This window comes from Scophthalmus maximus, chromosome 5 (genome assembly GCF_022379125.1).
Source record: "Scophthalmus maximus strain ysfricsl-2021 chromosome 5, ASM2237912v1, whole genome shotgun sequence".
Lineage (NCBI taxonomy): Eukaryota > Metazoa > Chordata > Actinopteri > Pleuronectiformes > Scophthalmidae > Scophthalmus > Scophthalmus maximus.
The window spans coordinates 5,665,646-5,690,260 of NC_061519.1; the positions used below are offsets into that span (position 1 = coordinate 5,665,646).

Genomic DNA, 24,615 nt, shown 5'->3' on the forward strand with positions numbered 1-24,615 from the left:
ACGCTCACGAAGATCAGGTTGACAAACCAACATCATTTTTAGACTCCAATAAAAAAAATAACTAAAAAGTTTAGTTGCCGACAATGGGAAAGTAATATTTGAAGGAAAGAGCGACCATAGACAGCTCTCTTAATATTCTGTTGAATGATTCTTTTTTTTAACCTTAAATAGAGGTTTTATTTCATTACAAGAATGGGGAAACACAAAATGAAAATATTAGTTACTATAGCAACTCAACTTATAATGAATTTGAACAATTTTTGTGACATAAAAAGCCTGTGTTACCTTCAAAGGGCTGGTCAATATATTGTAATTAAGTTGTTTTTTTCCCCTCAGAATTCCAAAAATCTGAGGAAAATGCTGATATTCCAAATGTCAAGATGCCTTTGAGTTTCCAATGTTGCCAACGTGCTTGCTTGCAATTATTAGCCTCGGTGGCTTCTTGCCGCTAACAGTAACATTAGTGCCCATGGTGCCATTGCCATGACTTAAAGGGGCAGTATGCGATTCTAAAGCGATACAAGTTTTGTAAAAATCGTCTCAGCCCAGGCGCTGTAAATTGAAAACAAAAAAAATGGTGCGGACCGCACCGCATAACACTGCGAGTGCAGTTAGTAAACATCACCCGCCGACACCTTAAGAGATGTGCTAGCGGGTCGCGCTGCAACCGCAGGGTTTTGGCCTAGTGGTCATAGCGTCTGACTCCCATACCCGAATTCGCGGCCCGGCCAGAGCAGGAACATCACAACAACAACAACAACAACAACAACGAGAGAAACAAGCGTTCTCCAAAAAAGCGTACTGCCCCTTTAACCAATTGCAGCACCCACAGGACATTCCACATCTTGACCACAAGCTCACAAGTTCCATTTGAATGATTCCATTTCATGTAACTTAACACCAATTGTTCAAGCAATAGTACGAGAGTGAGTTGTATCTGGAATAGCCGAGTCATGAAAGAATCAGGCCGGAGCAACCAACGACATTTCATAGTTTACTTTCAACTTCATGTTCAAAAAGTTACATAGTATTTTAACAATTAAAATGTGCTAAAGCACTGCGTTCTACACATCTAAAAGCCACTTGGGACAGATACAAGAACATTTCAATGACCATAAAAAAAGAAACCTGTATATGTGTAAGAAAAAGTGTAAAACACCTACATGTTAAAAATCATTGAACATCACCATTAACGATAATAAAATGAAAAGGGAAATGTACAAAAGTCTGTGGGAGCACTGAAGGGCTGTGTTTGAACGTGACTGAAGTTTGCTTTAATCGAACATGTTGTCGTCGTCGTCGTCGTCTTCCTCGTTGTCCGACTCGTGGAAGTATTTCACCTCCCTTTTGGAACGGCCCGGCCGGTCACGGGACGCCGCTCCCATCGCACTCAGGCTGTTGCTGTCGTCGTCTTCGTCGTCCGATGGAGGTTTCTGAGGCTTCTGCAAAGGAGGAAGACGTTACAGTTGAGTTACCATTCAGGTTGTTGCGGCATTGAAACATTGAATTTGATTAACTGATTACACATTTTCAGTTTAATCTTAATCTGACAAGTCACCATTAACTACTGTTGTCAAATAAATATGGTGGAGTAAAAGAAAAGGATTTGTAAATCTGAACTGTGTTGGAGCAGAAACAGACTGTCAGATTTCTTTAATCAGACAATTACTGATTTTAGATTCATTTTATTTTCCAATTTTAGCTTAGAACAATCTATCCAAGCAAAGATCTATAAAAATACATGCTGATATAGTTTTTCTGACAGTTTAAAAAGACACAGAAAAAAGAGGTTGATATATTATGCAATGTTATATATTAGCCAGTCGTAGCTTTTAAGTTAAATCACAATCAACACGTCAGCCAATATGAAACATTAGATTCCAGAAAAATGTGTTTGAGAAACTATCTCCATCATATAGTGATGAGAGAGAAACTGAAATATGCATAAATTGGTCACATTTCTTTAATAACCTTATTGAATGGATGCTAATGATAGTTTGTGTACAAAAGCCACAGTACTGTTACTAAGTTCTCAATATCTGTTGTGGATTCAAAATTAGTATTAGTCATTTCTCAAAGATCTGAAATGAAAATGTAAACAAAATAAATTAGACATCATGTTGGTAGGTTAAATAATAAAAATGATAAGTTCTTGGATGTTTACTCTAATGAAGCAGATATTTCTGAAATTTCTCTCTGAGGTGAAGACCTACACTGTCTGACTAACCCCCTGTAAATGTCTCCAAATACATAAACACAACGGGGTTCACGTGTAGCACACGTCAATCGCTGCATCTATAAACACAGGAAGAGACTCACTCTGCCGGGAGGTTTGGCCGATTTCTTCATCGGACTGTACTCGTCTTCAGAGCCAGAGCCCTTCCTCTTCCTCCCCCGGCCTTTACCTGTACAAAGTCAACCAGGAGCAAAGAGTGACTAAAAACTCACTTTGACGAGCGCAAAATATTTATTGTCTATGATAATCTCACATAGACCTGGAGTAGCTTTAAGAGCTGGAGCTGGCTTCTTGGATTCTGTGTCCGAGTCTGAGTCCCAGATGGTTTTATCAGGCTTTTTTGCTTTCGGTGCTGGTGGCTTCTTAGGTTTGGGAGCTGCATCGGAGGGTTTTTTCGCTGCTGTACATCACAAATAAAAAGCTGTTCATCAAATACTTCTGACACATGACAGTTAAATTTTAGGCACCTAACGTGATGAGTTATCAACCACAAGCTTTTGACTTAACCAACTACATTTTGTTAATTATATCAATATCAAAATTTGCTTAAAAATGCTTATCGGCCTCGACCAGTTCCACTTCAACAATCACTGACATCACGACCGTGTCGGTAATCCCCTCTCCCTGCTGTCAGCACCTGTGACGCTGCATAGGAGCTCCCTCTCCTGGATGTACGTGATCATTACCTTTTTTTGGCGGCAGTAATTTGTCAAACGCAGAGCTGCTGGAATAAGTTGAGAACACTGGGCCTCTGTCGTCATCACTGTCGGATTTGGACGCATCTTCGACACAAAACAAAGACACAAGACAAAGTTTTATTTTTGCTGTCACTTGCTGCAGCCGTCACTCCTGCATCTGGACATCTCTGACTGAGTGAGCGGCTGGAAGAAAACGTCTGCACACGCTCCTATCCTGGCCAGTGGCGCTCGGTCAATTTGATTGGTCAGGGAAGAGACAAGAACCCAATGGTTACTGTTTCAACAGTTTGCTCTGTAGAGACCAGAGGACCTGCTGAAAGGACGACCGCCTCAGCAGAACCCATCTACGGGGTCTTTATGGCGGAGTCTGCTCGGAGGTTTCCATTCTTTTTCTAACAGAGTGAGTGTAAGTTTTCGAAACTACAGTCTTTTAGAGTGCTGCATTATGGGTCGTTTGTAGCTTTGATGTTGCATGGCTAGCAAGTGTCTTTCACAGAGAATCAGCCTTAAAAGCGAGCCCACACCCTCATCACAGCCCCCACACAACCTTGCCTATTATTAAATGTAGTATAGGATGTTCCACAGCAGGTGGGCGTGACAAGGAGCTTGTACTCACCACTGTCATTGCTTTTTTCAGAGAAGGCGGACTTGGACGAGAAGATGCTGGTTGTCTCCTTCTTTTTAGCTACAGGTGCAGTAGACCTTCAATAACAAAACAAACACACAAACAACCTAAGTGCCTTTAATAAACAGCACAGTGCGGAGGTGACAGGATGTGAGGGGGAGAGAAGGGGGCGGACCTCAGGCTGGACGTGAACCAGCATCTTGCATTTAACAGTTTAAAGGACTGCCATCAAACTAACGCTTCACTTTGTGACCTCATGTTGAACGAGCGTGGGAGCAGTCTTACGCTGTCTTTTGTTTGGGAGGGGAGAACGAGACTTCGTTGTCGTCCTCGTCGTCCTCGTCGTCATTGTGGTCGTTGAATCGGTCCTTGTTGTCGGACGTGGCAAAGTCGTCTTTGAACGACCTCACCGGAGAAGAAGCCGCGTCGTTGTCGTCTCCGTTCTCCTCTTCCTCCGCCTCCTCCTCGGAGAAGTCAAACGTGTATTTGGGCTTGGAGGCTGAAAGACACCAGCAGAGTGTGCGTCACACCACAGTGTTACAGCTGCGGTGCCTCGTACAGTCATTCAGTCTCGTTTCAGCTGGGTTGCATCAGACCACACTCTCAGACACTTGAAGCCGACTGAGGATGATCAGCCCCAGGGAACCTGAGCTGAATGGCTTCTCCTTCCAACAGGGAGGAACACTGCTTTGGGTGGGGACTAGTTTCAGCAGTGGGTTCGTCTACCAAGTACTTTAATTATCGCTTCATCTGCAAGTTATTTCCTTGATTTAATCATTTGCTAATCCAAGTTTTGACAATTCAAGAGTCCAGTATACTTTTGTATGCGACAAACAAACATCAAAATCTCACATTTAAGAGGCTGAAACAGCAAAAGACAATTAGTCTATATTCAAAATAGTAAATGATTCATTTTCTGTCGATCAAACAAATGGATTCATCGTCCAATGGTTACAGCTCTGTACTATATTTAACGATGATTCGCCCCCCGGAGGGGCCCAGTCGTACCTGATGCTCTCTGGGACTTGGTCTCTCTGGGGATGAGAGGCTCGCTGTTCTCCACGTCACTTTCGGAGTTGGACTCATCCTCGGACCAGGGGTTCCTCTTCTTCACCTTCTTGGCAGGGGCAGCTTTGGGTGCTGGGGTTTTTCTCACTCTAGGAGCTCCTGCAAACACAGTGCACAGGAGAACCAGACTGTTAACCTTCAGTGTTCTCGCCGAGGACGAAGGAGCTCCTTGTTCAATAATGGATAAGAGTTTTCTCTCGATGCACCGCAGAGCATCAAAGAGGACCTGGGGTCCGAACTGTTTTCAAAGCAGACAGGCACAGACATATCTGTCTGCGCTGATAAATGATTTATCAGTCCAATCCCAACTTCTAACCTGCTGACATATTGATTGACAGACATTAGTCTACCTTAACCTTGAAAAAAAATCACCACAAAAAGTTGTTTTCCCATTTGGGAGGAAACACCAATAGCTAATCTAAGAAGAAGAAGAAAGAAAAAAAAAGGTGATGGGGTAATTTCAACATGTTAAATGAAATAAACAAAGAAGGTGCTGACCGGGCTCTTTCTTCTCTTTCTTCACACGTGGAGCCTTTGGTTTGGCTACAGAATTTTCTCCCGTTCCTCCCTCTGCAACCAAACCATCATCATCGAACTCCAACTTCACCGCTGGATCTGTGTCACCCTGAGAGAAAGACACACCTTGTAACAAACCTTCACATCTTGAAATTACTCTTTATTCAGTGGTGAATTACCGCAGTTGTTACCTTCTTCTTTTTGGTCAGTTTCTTAGCAGCGTCCGATTTAATTGGCTGCGTTGGAGGCTCCACCCTGCGGCCGTACGGCGACGGCATGGTCTCCTCCAGGTTCAACTTCTTCGCTTTAGGTTTGCCCACTTTGCCCTTCACCAGTTTGATGGCCCTTCCTAAATTCTGCTCCTCTCGCTCCTGGGCCTCCACTTTCTGACGGGACAACACAACAGTACTTGTTACTTTACTGTCAGCTTTCAAACAACAGCACCTTCTCTGACCAAAAAAGAATTAAGTGCTGTACTCAAAAACAATAATTCCATTATTACCAGAATCAGGTCATACTCCACCGAGTTTATTTTTCAACCCAAATTGAATTTATTCTGGGCATTCATTAACTGCAATGAAAGTCAGCACTTCCTGAAGGCATTTCAAGTTAAAAGTCTTCAGAGAAAGGATTCACTGCTTCCTATGAACTGCCGTTAGGCTTTTCATGTGAACCTGTAGTTCAGTAAGCCATGTGTGTCATCAACAGCAGGTTAAAAACATTTCTACATTTTTTTTTTTTTGCTTTGGTGTAAAGTTTAATGAGAAAGTCGACATCAGTGTTGTGTCTGTCAGGTAAATATATCGCTACGGCCGTTAGAGCATTAACTACAGCTACTCAGTCCAGCAGTAACAAAACCACCTCTGAAGCTCACTACATAAAACATTGTATAAATATGAGTTGTATTTACACTTTGGTTTTTGTACAGATTGGTTTATAAATGAGCTCTGAAGGTGCTGTAAGGTGGATTTTGTTGCCTTTCAGCAGAGTCTGGTAAGGCGAACTGCCCACTGCCATATTTAACAGAGAGATAAACTCTCGGACAGAAAACAAATGCTGAACAATCCCTTCGACATTATTGGCCAATAGGAGCCAGTGGAACGAATAAGAATGAAAAATGGAAAATCTGCAACAGAAAAGAAACTCAGAGCTGCAGAGTTTGTTTGTTTTTTACTAATAGAGCATGTGCTGTCAACATACACATTATACTGACTTTTATCCCCCCCCATCAGAACAACTTTGAAGCAACATGTTAACAGTAACTAAAGGCAATGCACGCAGCATAGTGGAAGTGGAGGTGTATCGTGTTTTGTGAACTTACATTCAGCTCCTCAACGAAGACTGCCAAGTCCTCCTTCCACAGTTCCTCGGAGGATTTCTTCTGGAGCTCATTCAGTTCTCCTCTCTGCATTTCAGCACGCACACATTCATTTTGTTCATCGACACATCTACTGCACATTTCCATACGTTAACTCTCAACTGTGGTCCTGGATCACAGTGAGTTGAAAGAAGTCCTTAACACCCATAGAACTTTGGGTTTTCTCTATGAATATAATAATCAATAATCAAAACAAGTGTCTTAATCACAAACATGATGTCATAAAAAGAAATGCAGATCAATCAACAATGATTAATACCTTCAGGTCCCTCTGTTTGAGCAACTCCTCCACCTTCTCTTTAGTCAGGCACCACAGTTGCATGTTGAGGATGTAGTTAAAGTTTGGCCCCGACGAAGAGCCAGAGTCCAGCGAGCTGTCGCTGTCGTTTGCCTCCCGGTAATCTTCCTCCTGAGCCTGACGGAGGAAAGCACAAGAAACATTACACACCAGAAACTAACGCTTGTTGCTTTCTCCACCTTCTGCCCTGATAAATGTGACGTATCAAGAGGATCTTCTTCTTGTGTTAAACAGTTGGTGCAAAGATTAGAATAACGTTTAATCTGTTTCACTGCAATAAATACTATATATAGTCGGGGCCAGTATTTTGACAGTGGCAACATTTTGTGATGGATTTAACATGAAGCAGCTAAGATCTGATATAAGTTTACTCTTTCAGGTTTAATTCAAGGGGTTTAACAAAAGTATTGGGTAAGCGTTTTAGGGAATTACAGCCATCCCTCCACTTTCAGAGGCTCAGAAGTAATTGGACAGCTGACTGACAGGCAGTTCCATCGCCACGCGTGGTCTATTCCCTCGTTATTCCAGGACAAATGAAGCAGATAGAAGGTCGGAATTTGTTTCAAAGTGTTGAACTTGCATTTGGGAGCTGTTCAGAGGAACTCTTGATGTGAGGTGGCCAAATCAACAGTTTGGTTCATTCTTAACACGAAGGAATTCAGGCAAGGTTAGCAACCCCAATCGTCCTGGAAGACCACGGATAATTTCTAAATGGTTAGTGCAATATTTCTGTTAAACCCATTTAATTAAATCTGAAAGTCTTCACTTAAATCCCATTTTGATTGTTTCATTTCGTATACACTGAGGTTGTGCATTGAGGCAAAATTACAAAAAAAAAAATCAATTGTGTCACTGTCTAAACACAAATGGACCTGACTGTATCCTACCCATCGTAACACTCATAAGGTTAATGTGTGTGTGCGTAGATGTATGTCCGAGGTATTAAAAAAATACCTTCTCCTGAGCTTTGGACCAGGCCACCACTGGATCAGATTCAAAGCCTTTCTGGACCAACATGCGGATCAGTTCACGCTTTGATTTGTTCTCTGGAAAAAAAAAAGAAAAAAAAAGGGTTGAACATAAAAACATACACTTCAATTCAATCAAGTACTTAATATAGCACATGAGCTGATATTTAAAAGTGCATTCTTACCAATGGAAACTTTTCCTTCAATCTTCTCCAGCACAAAGCGAGCCTGGTTGGAAAGCTTGGAGGCCTCGGCTCCCAGGCTGCCCAGTAGCCAGTCCTTCCTCAGTTTGTAGTATTGCAGGCGGAGCTCAAAGAACTCCTTGAGGATTTCGTGGACAGAGTCGTACCTCTTCAGACAGCCCATGTGGTCAAACAGAACCTGAGGAAAAAATGGTTTCAAAAATCAGTTCACTACTCATCACACACTTTAAAAACAACTCTTGGAATGCTTTTTTGTTTCACTTCACGGGGTTGAACACTTCACCATGGAGTTGCAGGTGAGGCTGGACTGCAGCTTGAAGACCTTGTGGAGGCCGACTGCCTCGGCCTGGGCCAGTTTGTCCTCAGACATGCGGACCACAAACTTGACTGTGGTGTCTGTGTGGTACTCCTTATAATCATTGATGAGAGCTGGTGTTTTGTCAGTGCCCTGCAGCATGGGCTCCAACACGGATTCCTTGTAGGCCTGCACACAAGAGCAAATGAACGGTTATTCACAAAGATTTTAAATATTGCAGAAAATGCAGACGACTACACGACGTCTCTTTTTTTTTACTATCATAAAACATATTTTTTTCTTCCTGTGAGTGCAGTTAAACTTTATCTTATTTTTTAAAAAAGACAAAAGAAAAGGATATGAGTGTACCTGTGTCCATGTCCGGACGGGAAGCTCTGTGATCTCAATGGTGTTTTTGTCTATGACCAACACCTCTCCACTGACCAGGTACTGGTTCTGACCCAGCTCATGGAGCACCCCTTTGAAGTTTTTGTAGCTGGGAAGCTGAATGATGGCAAACGTCAAACAGAGACAGAAACATGAGAGAATGTTTTCATTTTAAATTTTAACAAATGTCACTGCAATGATTTAGTCCCCTTCTGATCTGTGTGCTACCAAAATGCTTCACAGCCAAGATTATTCAGACAGAACTTCTAAAAATGTTTTGCTTTCACAAGCAAAGATGGGCAAACTTTCATACAGACTCCTATTTCTCTACAGCTTTGAAAAGGTGCAGGACTAATAATTCAGATTCACGATTCAACATCGTGTATTGGTTCCTTGGCTCAATGATCTGAAGCCTGAGGTCACTTCATTATGCTTCTGTTGTGATGGACTGTCCTGCTAAAATCATGGGAGGGGGCCTTACTTTTGTTATGTTACTTCAAATCCTTTCTTCCTGTGACCTCCACCTCCTCAAAAAAGCATTTAATGTAACTTCAACCTAAGAGAATGCGTAAACACTTTCCTCCGGCTCTTCATTAGCTTCTTCTGGCAACAAACGAGAGAGGAGCCTTGGGCAACTCTTGATGACCTTGCAAGGCCTTACAGATCTCAGGGAAAGTCCAATCAATTGTTTGTCATTTCAAACTCTCAGATAAAATCTGTTCAGATACATAAAAGGGAAGCTATGCTCAGTATCAAAGGTGAAAGGACAAATCTCTGACAGCAAGTTGCCTGCAGTGTAAACACCAACTCAATCTCATGTAATAACATTTTCTATTTCTGTTTTACCATTGGCAGGGGGTCCTGGTGGGTGATCATGCGGTTGATGTTGTTGACGATCTCTCGGACGTCATAGTTGGGGATTTTACATGCCCATCCTGTCCCGATGCCCTCAGCACCGTTCACCAGCACCAGTGGAATGATGGGAATGTACCACTCGGGCTCCACCTTCTGGTTGTCGTCGTACAGGAACTTGAGCAGGTTGGAGTCCACCGCTGGGAACAACAGCTTGGCAAGAGGACTGTGGGAAATGACACAATACAAGAATAATGTTTTCCATTTGTCTAAATGTTGAGTAAGAAATAATGAAAATTAACTGAAAATAATTCACTGCATAAACCAAGCTAAAATTCACAAAATAAAATACAATCATAAATAACAGAATCAAACTGATATGTTAAACATTGCTTTACCTGAGCATGGTAAAAATATAACGAGGGCTGGCAGCATCTTTGCCTCCATTGATGCGAGTACCAAACTGGCCGAGAGGCTGCAGGATGTTCACGTTGTTACTGCCCACAAAGTTCTGGGCCAAGTTCACTATGGTCATCATGAGAGCTTGCTACAGGGACCAACGAAGTGGGGATCAGTAAGAGTGACCAGGAAACAGAATCACTGTAACACCTCGACGAGCTAGCTCACAAAAATAGGGAAAACACAAAATCTCAAGATGTGGTCATTGTTCTGACTGGTGGATTCAAGTCTGATGATATATATTTAATATTTAGAACGAAAGTCCAAACTACATTTTATACAGCTAACGTCTGCAAGAAAATACAAGAAACCAATCTTTTATTCCACCTTCTGTCATCTTACTGGACAAATTAACTTATGCAAGTGCTTTTACTATTATAGTATTTAAACCTGAAATGTTTACTACTATAGGCTCACTTATTTGTTTTTATCTCATGTTTTCTAGCCCACAGTCATATCATGTATGTATGCCTGTGTGTGAACTGTTTTTGTATTGTGCCGTTGTGCTTTTCCCCCTAATTTTTAATCACACCATATTCAAGAAAATTGGACAACTAGGATTTATTTTCAATTATATCAATCCCTTAACTTCAACATTTATTACCTTACATTGGATGGAACATTAAATAGAAATATCAAGCTGACCTGCTAACTACTAATCTTACCCGCTGTAATAAAGAGTCAATAAAGTGTGTCACATGTCTGGAAGACAGCGAGTCGACCGTACCTCTCCATGGTGGTATGCAGACATCTCTGCCACTGAACCAGCCAGCTGTGCTACCTTCACTTCCCTCTTGTCGTTCCTCTTCATGCAGGTGAACAGCACTTTCCTCTGACCTGGCTTCAGGCCTGGAAACAACACATACTTCCCATCAGAAGGACATAAGGCCAGGAGGGCTAAACAATCTGTATACTACATGTCAGAACAGACTTTTTCTTTTCTTTCATCAATGGCTTTAAGTAAAGGAACAACGCTACAAAGATGGAATGAGTATACAAACCGTCAACCAGCGATGGGATGGATCTCTCATTGTCAGAGTTGGAGAAAAGAATCAGCTCTTTGTTGATGAAGTCATTGTAGGACAGGTGTCTGGCCTGAGTTCCATATAAGTATTGCTGAAACAAAGTAAAATAAACATCAATACACATACTTAATTTGGAGTATGTTTCAGTGTGATTTTACATTATTTCTTAATCCAAAGAGTTTCCACAAAGGGAGTGGAAAACCAAAACATCTTCCTTGTTTGAAGATGTCTGTGTTCCTCTCATCACTGCATTTAATCAAAGCGTCAAACCTCTGGCAGGCCGTGCATCCTCCTCTGACGTCGGTCTTCCATAAAGTTGGTCAGCCACTCCTTCCTGTCGTCTGTCTTCTTCTTACTGAATGCCTGAAAAACAAAAAACAACACCGAGGGTCGGCCACCATTCACCAAACAAAATGTAATATTTCACTTTTCACTAGCTTGGTCAACCATGTAAAGCACTGTAAGAAATGCTTGTTTACAAAAAAATTGAATAATGGAGTGATATAATAATAATAATCTGTATCTGTATTAAAAATTTGCACTTTCCCATAAAGAGTTTCTCGTGAAAAAAATGAAATGAGAAAAATATACTGTGAAAATAATTCTAAAACTTTCTGCAACGAAGCTTAAATTGACCAAGATCTGTGCCACTCGCTTTTCATGGAGGACTGCATAAGCTCTAGATGGGATAAACTATATTAACACTATGCAGAATCACAATTTGGTTGCTAGCAAGTGAAAAGGGGGTAAAGATGTAAATTTTGTTTGATGTAAAACGTTCAGCAACAGCTGCTTACATGAAAACATGTTGCATAAGCAACTTGGACCAGTACACACAAACAAAAAGTCACAAAAATGATGACGCTTGGTTCCGAGGGCCGATGGGTCAACTATTATCCTGAGAGCAGTAGTCCTGATGGTGACAATGTCAGATGAGCTGAATCAGTGCTGTTCAATTCTAACTTTTGATGTTGTGTATATTGTGTTTGTCTGTGTCCTATATTGGATGGTATTTTTACAATTTCACTTCCTTACAGAACAGTTTGGAGCGGTAGTGTTGAACTCACCAGAGTGATGGCAGCATCGTCCTCTACACCGCTGTATCTGAACGTGATACGATGCTTCTCCATGTCAGCAAAGTATTCCTTTGCCTCTTTGCTTGTACTTGTGCCCAAACCTGGAAAATAATAGTAGCATTTTTAAAATCTACATTTTTTTTTCAAACAACTACAAAAGAAGAAGTCTGAATTTATTAAAACGCGAGGAGCAAACCTTTGTAGTACTTTATATGCCATGTTTTATAGTTCTCTGTGTGTTTCTTCCACTCATCAAACTCTGGAATACTGTAGAAGGACAGTTCCTGCTTGTTCTTGGTTGCCTGCAGACAACAAGGTTCAGATCGACAGTGCGTTTGGGTTTTTCATCCTGTCAACCAAATATTTAGATTTTGCTCAAATAGGAATTGAAAAAGGGCAGCGCAGAGGCAACTTTATCCCCTCCACCACCTGCTGCAGCTGAAATGCTCGCACTTCTTTTTCTTACTTTGACGATGGGCGTGATGAACTCCTCCAGGAAGGTGTGTTTCAGCAGTGAGGGCCAATTGTGGTGGAAGAAGTTGATGAGCAGACCTTTGATATGGGAACCATCTTGGTCCTGGGACAAGAGGAGAAGTGTGTTGGCATACAGCAGGCTGACTGGCAGTTAGCGGTACCGAAGCTGTGGGAGTGTGTGGACGAGGCATGTTACCTGATCGGTCATGATCATGATCCTGCCGTAGCGCAGGCTCCTCAGCGACTCTGGGTCCTCATAGCTCTTCTTGTACTGGAGGCCAACGATTTTGATGATGTTGTTAATCTCAGCATTTTCCATGATCTATTGCGAAGAACAAAAATGGGACATAATATAAATGCCATTAAGCAATGTTCTTTTATATTATCGTTGGATGGCATGATTATGTGAAGGAAAAGCTGCTTTCAGCTCACAGACTTGGCGAAACCAAAACAACGCTCGCTCATACAGCAACAGCTGTAGGCAAAATTGTGGAAAACCTTGGGCAAATTCCACATTGTTCATGGATACTTCACGTTTATTTGACAGGAGCCGGGGTAAAGGGTCGCCCCATGTTGGACTTATAAAAACGCACCTGCTTGTGTGTTGCTTCTCGCACATTCAGGATCTTTCCTCTCAGTGGGAACACTCCGTAACGATCACGCCCGATGACTCCCAGTCCAGAGACAGCCAGAGACTTGGCCGAGTCTCCCTCAGTGAGGATGAGTGTGCATTCAGCGGAGTGTTTGCCACCTAGATAAGGACAAGATTAATAATTTAGCAGTTTTTAAGCATGTCATAGTCTGCATGTCAACTCAAAGGAGTTATTGCTTGGAGTCTATGTAACAGCTATTTTTCACAGTTCCAGTAAAATAAAAGCTAGCTTCCACACATGAATCATTAATAAACAATCACAGCGTTTACGCACCAGCATCGTTGGCGTCGTCGAGCTTTGGGATGCCCTTGATCTTGCTGTGCTTCACGGAAGAGCACTTCTTATTCAGCTGTGTCTGAGCTTTGAACTTCACCCAGTTGAGTATACTCTCCACAATCCCGCAGTTGGTCGCCTGTGGGTGACAAGAGAGACAAAATCCTTTTCGTGACTTATGCCCAGCTGTTATGAGAGGTTAACACGAGCAACCGAAGACGGAGTGAGGAGTGTCCTTACCGCCCTGATGAACTTTTCTGACAGAGGGCACTTAGACCCAAAGCTTTTGGTCTGGAGTGTCATGTTCTCCTTGGTCTGGGAGTCAAAGCTGGGATTCTCAATCAGAGCGTTCACAAACACCCAGATGTGGTTCTTCACCTGAGGCACAGAAGAGAAGAAGGTCGATCAACTTTCACCACACATCTGCAGTGAAACCCAACACCTTCACTGCGATTTAGAAATGTTGCGCGAACGATCGGTTGAGTCACCTGGAAGGGTTTGACAGACACCCCGGCCTTGTTCTTCTTCTTCACCACTTCAATGAGTTTGGACACAATCTGGTCCACCACATAGTCAATATGTCTGCCACCCTAAAGTAAAAATCCTCTTGTTAAAAACACATCTCAACTCTCCACTTCTACTAGTTTTTAAACACACGGCTTGTTTCACAAACCTTGGTCGTGGCGATGCTGTTGACAAAGCTGATTTGTTGAAATCCTTTCTCACTCATGGTGAGGCAAACCTCCCAGCGATCGTTCACAGTTTCATTGATCACCTTCAGGGCCACACCCGTCTCGTCCAGTTTGTCCTTCACATACAGATCAACATAGCTGCGGAACCCAGTGACCTTTAGTGGCCGAGTGGGTTTAGGTAAGTTTAAGTCAGTCAGGCAAGGAATACTCAACAACATAAAATCATTTGACAACTGCAACATGATGTAATAAGACCCCTCTATGACGAAATGGCTCAGACTGGAAGAAACATGAAACTAATCTGAATCTAAACTTCTTTATACACCTTTATCACATATATTCCCCACAGTGAAAAATAAAAAACAAATCCCATGTTAGTTAAACCTCACAAACTTTAAAGCTAGAACAGTACAGCAGAGAAGACGTGTGTAATTGACTCAACTTACCGGTAACTTTTTCCCATTCAATGTAACTTTGACCCCTTTGCACGAGCCTGCTATATCATATGCTCTGCGGGTGAGAAGTGCAACGATATCTTTGTCCAGTTTCTCCATCTTGAACTTGGAGAGGTCGGGCTGGAATGTCACACAGGTGAAATCATCCCCGTCAAAGAATTTGATCTTGGGGTCAGAAGTCTTGGACATATTGATCTGCCACGTCTGGGGAAAACCAAACACAAGGTATCACACAAGAGAAATACTTGCCACTGCCTGTAAAGTCTTTTTTCCCCCTTGGAGTGAAAAAACACTGTTTAATGCAGGACCCTCTTGAAGTCAGAACACCCGCACCGCGTCCAGTGCATTTAGCCCCAACAACGGTGACATGAAACACCCTGTGACATCACAGTTCTGCTCATGCAAACCTCATGGGTGAAGCAAAAGAAAAAAGGTGATAATACACATAACCTTACCTCAGGTATGATCAGATGTCAAAACCCTATAAAACAGCAATTACTTCATTCAAAGATGGAGAGGGACTGGTGAAGATTTTACAGAAATGTGCTACAATCAGATCAGATCAGTGCCTAGTTATTGTAAACAAACAACACAATAACCTTGCGGTGACTTTACCTCAGCTGACTTCGAACAGATTAGCAGCGTCTACAGAGTGTAAGTACAACTATTAAATGTAATTACTGTGTAGTACTAAACATGAAAAAATATTCAAAGCTGATAAAGAGACAGATTTGAAGGACACAGAATCCCCACAAAACAAATATAGATACAGTGTTAGGCAAATGCCTGGTGAATGAAATGAGGCATCATTAATGGAGCTCCAATACTGCCCTTCACCATGGCAACGTGTGAGACGGCAGTCTCGTCCTTCATTCATTCTGTCCTTCAATCACTAACAGCTCATAAAAGGGGAGACATTCGCAAAAACAGGTCCTGGGTAACAAACTCTTGTCCTGTCGGGATTTTTATCTTCTCCCAATGTTAAATCATCCAGATGAGGATTGATCTGACAGCCAAATGGTTAGGGCTCATACTTTCCTCTGCCAGACTCTCTCACCCAGTTTCTTGTCTCTCCCTCACTGTCTAATGAAATAAAACATGTACAAATGCCAAAAGCAGATGAAGACAAAATCTTCCAGCGGGCATTTTAGCTGTAACAGAATCAGAGTTTAAGTCATATCGGATTGAGAAAATCCCAGTTTCCCTCAACTCCAGGGTTTACAAACCTTAAGTTTCCACTAACCCCCCTTTCTGAAACAGGGCCCTGGTGTCATTGGTTGACACACTGAAACACTTCTTCTCTTCTGTGGAGGCTGTAACAGAAGCGTCAGCCTCACCTGTTTGAAGCTGTGTCTGTATTCCTTGCAGGCCGTCTCCACTGTGAACTTGGTACTGAAGATATTGCAGAGTTTAGCACCGTAGCCATTCCTTCCACCTGGGGGCAAAGCAACGGTTAACATTGCAGAGGTTGACGTTCACTTTTCCTGCCCTGGCTACAGCAAACCACTAATGAAAGGTGGTCAAGATGGCTCCTCTCACCTGTGACCTTTTTCTGATCATCGTCGTAGTTGCTGGAGGTGAGCAAGTGGCCGAAAATGAGAGCCGGGACGTACATCTTCTCATCTTTATGCTCCACGACAGGTATTCCTTTACCATTGTTCCATATGGTGATGGTGTTGGACTCACTGGTGGAGGCAGGGTAGAGGAAAATGTTATACAGGGAGAACCTGGACAATCTGAAATACTGTACATTTGTGTGTAGGGCTGGGTAGTGAACCTCAATACTTTTTGGGTACTGACCAAATATCAAGTTTGATTTTAAGTCTTGTTTACTTATTCTTGGATTAATTACTTTCTGATATAAGGGATATCATACTCACTGTCTCCACATGTCGCATTAGCACCAGCATCCCAGACCAAAACAAATCTGCTTTACAGATAAGTGAAGGTGATTTCACAACAGGTCTAACTTGAAAACCAGCACTTACAAGACCTTGACTTGAATTAAGAAGTGGACTACATCAACTATAGTATTTAAAAAACACAGATCTAGATTCATCAAACTTTTTTTCTTTTGTGTAAACACTAACAGGGCAATTCAATGTTCCCCTCCATCTAGACCACAGGTCTAACCCTAACCCTAACCCCGGGAGCCGGCTCCAGCAGGTTTAACTAGCTCATCTGAACCCAACACTGTGTTGACGGACCCCAAGATGGGAAACTCAAGTCCTTTTGGTTCCAGTAGCTTAAAATCTGCGTGGCTAATGAAAGAAATCCATCACCAGAGCAGCTCAGATACTGTGATTCACCATGGCAATGGGTAAATATTAGTAACACATATTAATGTGTCAATTAAACAGCAGCAGCAGTGAACGAGCCTGAGTTAGTTAACAACACACACATGAAATTTGACCCCTGTATTAAACCCATGAGAGGGTAATGAACACACATCCTGAGCAGTGGGCAGCCACGATACAGCACCCAGGGGGAAGTGTTGTCCACTCAGTTAGCATTTAGCAGACTTGAATGTCCTTAATGGATGATTAATTGCTGGAGCCCTACTGTATATTACAATAGCTGTTTGAATGTAGTTATTTATTCAGCTGTAACCTGACTGGGATGAGGTGCTCGTGGCAGCAGAAGATACAATCAAACAGATAAGACAGATGTTTATCAGTGCCCCCGGCCCCCATCTCCAGTACCACGTTTGGTTTGCGGTTACTGAAAAACAAAGATCCTTGAGTTCTTAATAAGCTCACCCAGTGGAGAGGAGCATTAACGTCTCTACAAAACCACATTAGCGGCAGAGATCTGAGTACCAGAAGCCCTAATGGCGTCATTTATACAGCGGGGGGACATTAGAGAGAGCAGCAGCTCGGCTGAAGGACACGCGGCTGTTTAAGCAGTCAGACGTGGAAGCTGTTGGCAGGCTGGAGGTGAACCGCATATTAAACAAGAGCTTGGTGCATTTCAGCACAGGCTCATAATACTGTACACCGTCTGGATCCATCACTCAAACCCTCTCCATCCACTGCATGTATTCGCCAGGCCCTGGGCGCCTGGAGCACACACTCCTTCACTTTGACAGGTGTACATATAGTCTTTCTGATAATTGTATGATGAAGCACTGCACTCACGGGTCGATGGTGATCTTAATGGCAGTCATGTTCTTGTCCCTTTGTTTGTTGTCTGCTGCGTTGACTGGCGAGAGGAAAAGACAGAAACGTAAACAGTTATACACAAGATGTTTTCATGAAGCAAAATCAAAGGCATTTGTTTCTGATCAACTGTTAAGTCTTCACTACATAACATTTCTTCAATTGTTTGCTTTGTCTGATGGTATAAGACAGAAAGACAGAGAAGCAGGGGAAGCTCATATTTTACATATCTGCTGGCTAATACAAAGTTAATTATCTGTACTGATGAATTGTCTGCCCACAGACTCATTTATAAATCAACAGAACTACACCAAAATAAAATGAATTTTACTTTTTGTTGAACGGTTTTGATGAAAAGTGTCATTAAAGTACGACGGCTTGAAATGAGTCTGGTACTGCACACACAGTTAGGTTGCAGTTCGTCTGGCTGATTGACACTTCCATGTTCTGATAACCTGTACTATGAAGTTGGTTATCAACTGTCTCAGTTAACCCTTGGTTTTCATATCCAGCTACGAGTTGGTATTTACAAGTCATTAATATGATATGAAAAGAAACTCTGGTACCAGCAGATAAATTCAGTCAAACAACATCTAAAAGGCGTGCAGTGTGTTATCATGCACACCTGATGGACAGCAAGGGCAGGTGTGCCTGCCTGCTGAAAAACTGTATGCTCGTCGCAGCAGTGACACAGTAGCAGTGGTATCTACCACTGTTATGCCTAACAATGTGTGTGTCTGCCTGCAGAGGATCATAAAAGCTTTATGGATATTTTGTTGGGCCATCAAAACAGAAAATGTGGTGGACAAATTAGTCTATGGCAGGCCACAACAGTCTGGGTAATTTATAGGAAACACTGAGATGGACGTGGGGTTGACGTGGCTCAGATCTCAACGTGAACACTGGCGACACGCTAATACGAAGTGTGTCTGAGAGTGTGTCTGAGAGTGTGTGTGTGTGTGTGTGTGTGTGTGTGTGTGTGTGTGTGTGTATATATATATATATATATATATATATATATAGGTTAAAATAACGAATATGAGGTGTAAATGGAGTCTGTTTCTCCAGCGTGAGAACTTGCTGCTATTCTCACTTTTATATTACAGTAAACTGAGAGTGTTTAGGTTTTTGGACGGTTGGTCAGACAAACCTAAACATCTTAAAATTTCACCCAGGGCTTTGGGATGTTGTGATTCGCCACCTTTCAGTGTAACAGCATACCGCATGTACCTCCGTTAAACACACTAAGCAGCTGATTACTTGGTTGGAAAAAAAAGACCATGATAGAAATGATCACCATAAAGAACATTGTGGACTTTGAACAACAATCATGTAAAGACACAAATTGTAATTTCACACAGGTTTAAGGACACTGTAATTTTTCTATTTGCTGAGTGATTCAGTGACTACTCTGACCCTGTGCCTCTCGTGCAGTTACATGGACACCGATAATATTGAGACAATGATACGGTGTCAAAAACGCAGGCTGAGAGGACCAGGTGTGAAGATATGAAAGCAAAGCAATCATCAACAACACTCCCACATGGCGAGCACTGGTGCACCTCACTCGCACAGCATTACGCCGACATGTTACTCTGTCATTAAAACTCATATTTAACAGACAAGACTGTTCAACTGCTTTAATAACCTTTACTCATCCACGGAAAAGCTGCCTGAGCATGCTTGCACTTCACTAGGGAAAATAAACTAGAGTGCAGCTCTGACCGTGAGTTGCCAAAAACACTGAAACGATTATATATATATATTTATATATATTTGTGCTGCAAACACAGAGTGCACATACAGACACACTCACAGAGTAAAACTAATCTCCGCGTATAGTCCTAGAACAGAGCTGCTGAGCAGAGGCCACAGTGAGTGATGCTGACAATTTTATAGACTTCAATATTCTAGTTAGAGAGGGACAATCTCAAGTGACAAATGAGCCATTATATTAACAGTGCAGATTAGAATGCCAAAGGAAGATGAACCGCACATGTGTTCCCTTACCGAGAATTTCATCGAAGATTTTGTACAGTCCGGGAACGTAGGTGATTTCCCTCTGGTTCATGCCGGTGTCTTCATCAAAAACCCACATTTGCTGAAAAGGTAGAAAATAAAAACATTAGGTTTAATAACACATTTATGTTATTATGAGACTCAGAGACAAAGTGTGAGCAAATGATCAGATTTATTAGGGCCAGTTATGAGTCCGGGGCATTCCTGAATTAACGAACGATGTGGATTTCTGGGGACTGATGCGTTTCAGATAACGATATATCAAGCTATATATATATATATATATATATATATATATATATAAATGATTGCTAAGATGTCATTACCAAACACGATAGTCCATAGTTTAACCAAAACTTTATAATGAATAACTATAAAAAAAGAAAAACACAAATACAACCAAATATATAGAACCTTTTCTGCATTGTTTATTTTGTAAAATATATTATTTTTTATGTAGGAGGATATTGGGAAACATAAAAGCAGATACAAATATGTCTGTGAAAGGCTCATATGATTTGTATGAGCTAACTCTGTCAAGCTCTATTAAGTATATCAATTAACAAACTATTTTTTAAATAGTGATTAAGCTTTTGGTTTTTTCATACAATTTATAACTCAAAATGAAAATTTAAAGGCAAAGAAATGTTGGATAATAGCCATTTTCCTTTCAAAATGGCTTAAAAAATGAAACAATTATCAACAATTATTTGTTAGTGGATAGCCAGTAAATACTAATTATCTTTAATCAAAAAACCTTCATATTATTATAATTATAATATAACAGATACTCAATTGTCACATTAGTCAATGAAATGAACGGTTAGTTGCTGCCCTAAAACGTGCCACAGATTATTTTCTGTCACCTGAGTAATCAAGTAATTGACTATTTGTTTCAGTGGATGACCCCGAACTCCTGAGCCACAGAAGTAAACTACACATGATCAAGGCAGAACTTGTGCAACAGTGAGGGATGACATAAAAATCATGTTCTGTAATCCATCTGTAAAAGAGCCGTCTCTACAGTTGGTTTCTGGTCTGGAAAACCTCTGTGTTATATTTGTTCACACATATGAGGACTGCTTCAAACAAAGCTGCGATGCTCACACATATGTTCAGCATGTGAAATTAGTTAAAGCTGGAACTGACACATTGCAGAGAAGTTGTTCACTGCAACATGCTGCTACACTGTCTTGTTATCTTGTCATCTCCTCATGTCAGCGTCAAACAAACATCCAAATGTCTTCGCAATATCTGTGGCTTCCAAATGTGACATCAGTGCATCTGCTTTAAGATTGGTTACATGCAAAAACATCATACATATGAATGTGAAAATAATATTCTGTCTGTGTACTACCTCTGCTCGTGTCATGCCACATTTTTGTACAAGTACAGATACAGCAGCTAATCCCCGGTGACAACATATGTTTCTTTCAGGAATCTGATGTAATCTTGCAGCCAAACTGCCAGGAACTTGCTGTGGTTGTGAATTAACCTTCAGAAGAGGAAAACTCTGAGCTGTAGTTTGCCATACACCTGAAATCCTCACAGCTCTGCCTGACTTTAAGATGTGTAGTTGTGCAAGGTTATCTACAAATTACTTCATTGCATGTCAAACTGAATTACAAACATTGGTTTTAGTCTTTGCGTTTTATTTGTGTAAAAAGCAGAACTGAACAGCCTTTACCATGAGATATCCATGAGAATAGCATTGTTTATGAATCAATGTATGTCTGAATGTCTACAGCGTGCTCACCTGGGTGATGGGCTCCACGGAGCCGATGTATGTGTCTGGACGGAGAAGAATGTGCTCTAGCTGGGTCTTCTTCTGATACACTCGCTCCACAGACAACTTGGAGGCCGCCTTGTCCTTCTTGGCCCCTTCCATCTTGCCGGCATCACCTCTGCCATTCGCTGCCTCCTGTTTGACAGAGTTGTTTTTGTTAGTCATAGATGCACGACTCTGTTTAAGTGCCAGGCCCTGCCAGAAGACACCGGGCTATCAGTGTTCGGCACCACAGGAGGCGTCTTCGTCCTCTCTGTGGCTTTGAGATTCTGGTGACTGATAGTAAATGTAGGTCAAATGCTGGCCATCCTACTGCAAATGGAAGGAGGGGAGTTCTTCGGTTGTGCTCATGCTGAAGTGCGCTTTAAATCACTCCCTCTCTCTGATCCAGACTCCAGTAATATTTGAGCAAATTAAGTATTAACTTCTCAGGGCTATAAACTACAAGATGTGGGATTTTTTGAATTTTATCTTTGCATGTTAATTAATGAAAATAAGTAATATCAAAACAGATATACTTGTAAGTTGTACTAAACTTTTCATACACAAAACAAAAAGAAACTTTTATTTTGTGTTGCACATTTTGGGCCAATCACTCACAATCAATCACGGTTTGAACGCCACCGCCCGTTTGAGAAGCGTTTACAGGATCATGCACCGTGTGCAAAGCAGAAGTTTGACATAAGGCAATATGAAGAAACCGTAACACGACAAACAACACAGGATTTAAAGGGAGTTGTGGGTTTAACTGCACTCAACGCCAAAGTCAACACCCTGAAAACCTAAAACATTTCTGATTCCACAGGGACCGCTCAGGTCCTTTGGGACGGGTCTGCTTTCTGTCCCCAGAGCCGAGACTGGACACGGAGAAGCAACGTCCGCAGGTGGAACAAACCGCTGAGAGAACTGCACGGCTCCTGCAACTCAAAGAGTTCTCTTGAATCCCGGCTGAAGTCTTCACGGTTTTCCACAGCCCGTTGTTAAATCTCCTAATGACTCTAGCACTGTCACTTTCTCTCTTGTCGTTTCATTTTACATTCTCCAATTGCCATTTGCATACATGTTTGTTTTGTCTCATGTTGCTTTTTAAAATGTCTCATGATGCCTTTTATATCTAATGTAAAAACAAACCAATCACACCTATGTGTCCATAGTGTCATGGACCCCCCCCCCCCCCCCCCCCCCCCCAGACCTTCAGGTGAAACAGATGTGAGTCCATCAGGATGTCTTTGTGTGAAGGGGTGAGAGTCACCTTACTGGTTTGTATGAAGTCTCCTCCCACAGCACGGTTGTGATGAAGAAACCAGCTTCTCAGAGTCTTTTTTATTTCACTACACGTTCACTGCCTCTGTCCCTGACGACATGATGCGTTCAGGGTCGCCGGCGAACAATACAGACACAACAGACCAACGAGACTCGCTCCAGCCGTTGTAATGACACTGTAATACACGTCGCACCGCACGTCTCGTGTGCGTGAGGCCACGATCTCCCACTGTCTATTGCACATTTAGCAAGTTAACGAGCAAGGCAAAGGTTTACTTTTGGAAGACGTCGAGGCAGCAGGGAGCTGGAGCGAGGACAGGAGGACACCGCAGCCACCAGCTGTTCGCTCCGTGAACCCCTTTGGCCCTCTGCGACCCGGTCCCAGTGTCAGGGGAGACCTCCTCGGCGAACACACACGCCATTTAAACAAAGCTAAAGCTAAAGTTAGCAGCAACCCGGCGCGCGGCGCTGAGGTGATCGCAACACTGTGGCTCTATTTGTAACAGTACAAGTTGTTATTCAGCGCTAACTCACCATCCAAGCCAGAGCCCCGCTCCCTGCAGCGCCGTTGGACATCTTCCTTTGTGATCCCGTGGGTTGAGGCGATGCAGCTCGCACAATGAATTCAATTCCGGTGAAATTAAAGGTCCAACCGCATAACACACGTCTCAGTGGCTGGATGATGGACAGAGCCGCGTCTCTCCCATGTTCTTCCCTGGCCTTCTTGAAAAGATAATCCTTCTGAATGTATCAAAACATGCGGAGGAGGGGGAGTGAGTAGCGGCTATTGTTAAAATCGACGAGCGGTGGCACAGCAGGCCCAAACGTCCAACAAAGATGCTAACAGGGCTGCCTGCTGCGAAATAAATACTGTACAAAAAGCACCTATAAATGAGTTTACGATTCCATGTGAAAACTCAACAGAATAAAACATGAGTTTAACTGAAAGGCTCAGCAAAAGTCCGACTTAGATACTTTTCATTTAGAAATTAAAAGGACTATGAGCTAGCAGCAGCATCCGCCGTCCGCAACACAGACAGCGAATCGTCTCGAGGATAGACTGACCAATCAGGCGAGTGCTTTTCAAAGACGCCGGGATTTCGTCCAATAGGAGAAGTGGACCTTTGATGACTCCGGCTCTTTATTAATCAACGCAAGATGGCGGCAAAAACCCACTCAAGCCTGATTATTAAAAGACCACACCGTTTGTAATGCAATGCACTCCTCTTCTAGACTGCAAAAAATGAAAATACAAAAACCCGGGTGAAGTCATTTTCATGTTTGTTTTCATATGTTGTTATCTTCATTAAAGGCTGGGTAGGTGATTTCGAAAATCGCCGCAAAATCCGACTCGCTTCCTTCAGACCTCCGTCCCAAGCCCCTCCCCCCTCAACACATGAACGCGCACCGCTGCCTGAGTCTGACTGCATCGGGGGAGGAGGACACGGGCCGAGCACAACGTAACAACTGACTGCTCGTGGCTCATTCACAGGTAAGAAAACACCGGACATTATATTAATATAAACGTAAACAATGAACACGTCTATTGTCGCTGGGCACATTTGTCACGCTAACATGCCAGTGTAGGGAAATCTCATTGAAAATAGAGTTCTGATGCAGTAACTTGTTGCTGGCTAGTTAGCAACAGGCTAAGCTAAAACATAAACACGGTTAGCAGTGCTACACAGACGACGTTTGTTTTGAGTTTATATTGTTAAACTTCCGCCCATTTCAGCCATGTTGTGACGAGGAGACAGC

The 24,615-nt window shown here is 42.3% G+C and overlaps 1 protein-coding gene across 2 annotated transcripts; it reads right to left on the bottom strand.

Annotated features, from left to right (window-relative positions):
* Nucleotides 1-981: 981 nt before the first annotated feature.
* On the bottom strand, nucleotides 982-23,976 carry top2b (DNA topoisomerase II beta). Of its 2 annotated transcripts, none has more exons than XM_035634714.2 (36): nucleotides 23,392-23,976; nucleotides 21,565-21,729; nucleotides 19,800-19,890; nucleotides 17,769-17,832; nucleotides 16,171-16,316; nucleotides 15,969-16,066; nucleotides 14,623-14,835; nucleotides 14,158-14,331; nucleotides 13,973-14,074; nucleotides 13,725-13,862; nucleotides 13,485-13,623; nucleotides 13,152-13,309; nucleotides 12,755-12,880; nucleotides 12,551-12,661; nucleotides 12,281-12,386; nucleotides 12,076-12,185; nucleotides 11,279-11,371; nucleotides 10,985-11,099; nucleotides 10,711-10,832; nucleotides 9,923-10,071; nucleotides 9,519-9,750; nucleotides 8,655-8,789; nucleotides 8,274-8,474; nucleotides 7,973-8,168; nucleotides 7,774-7,865; nucleotides 6,781-6,936; nucleotides 6,465-6,548; nucleotides 5,335-5,529; nucleotides 5,126-5,252; nucleotides 4,568-4,726; nucleotides 3,845-4,058; nucleotides 3,551-3,636; nucleotides 2,923-3,018; nucleotides 2,490-2,636; nucleotides 2,320-2,405; nucleotides 982-1,442 (listed from the first exon to the last, which is right to left on the bottom strand). In XM_035634714.2, the coding sequence occupies exons 1-36, from the start codon at nucleotides 23,431-23,433 to the stop codon at nucleotides 1,275-1,277; spliced, it is 4,836 nt and encodes a 1,611-aa protein (XP_035490607.1). In that variant the 5' UTR covers nucleotides 23,434-23,976; the 3' UTR covers nucleotides 982-1,274. The 2 variants fall into 2 exon arrangements, with proteins under 2 accessions (XP_035490607.1, XP_035490608.1); XM_035634715.2 differs by having other exon boundaries at nucleotides 2,496-2,636; nucleotides 23,392-23,966.
* Between the last annotated feature and the right edge of the window lie 639 nt (nucleotides 23,977-24,615).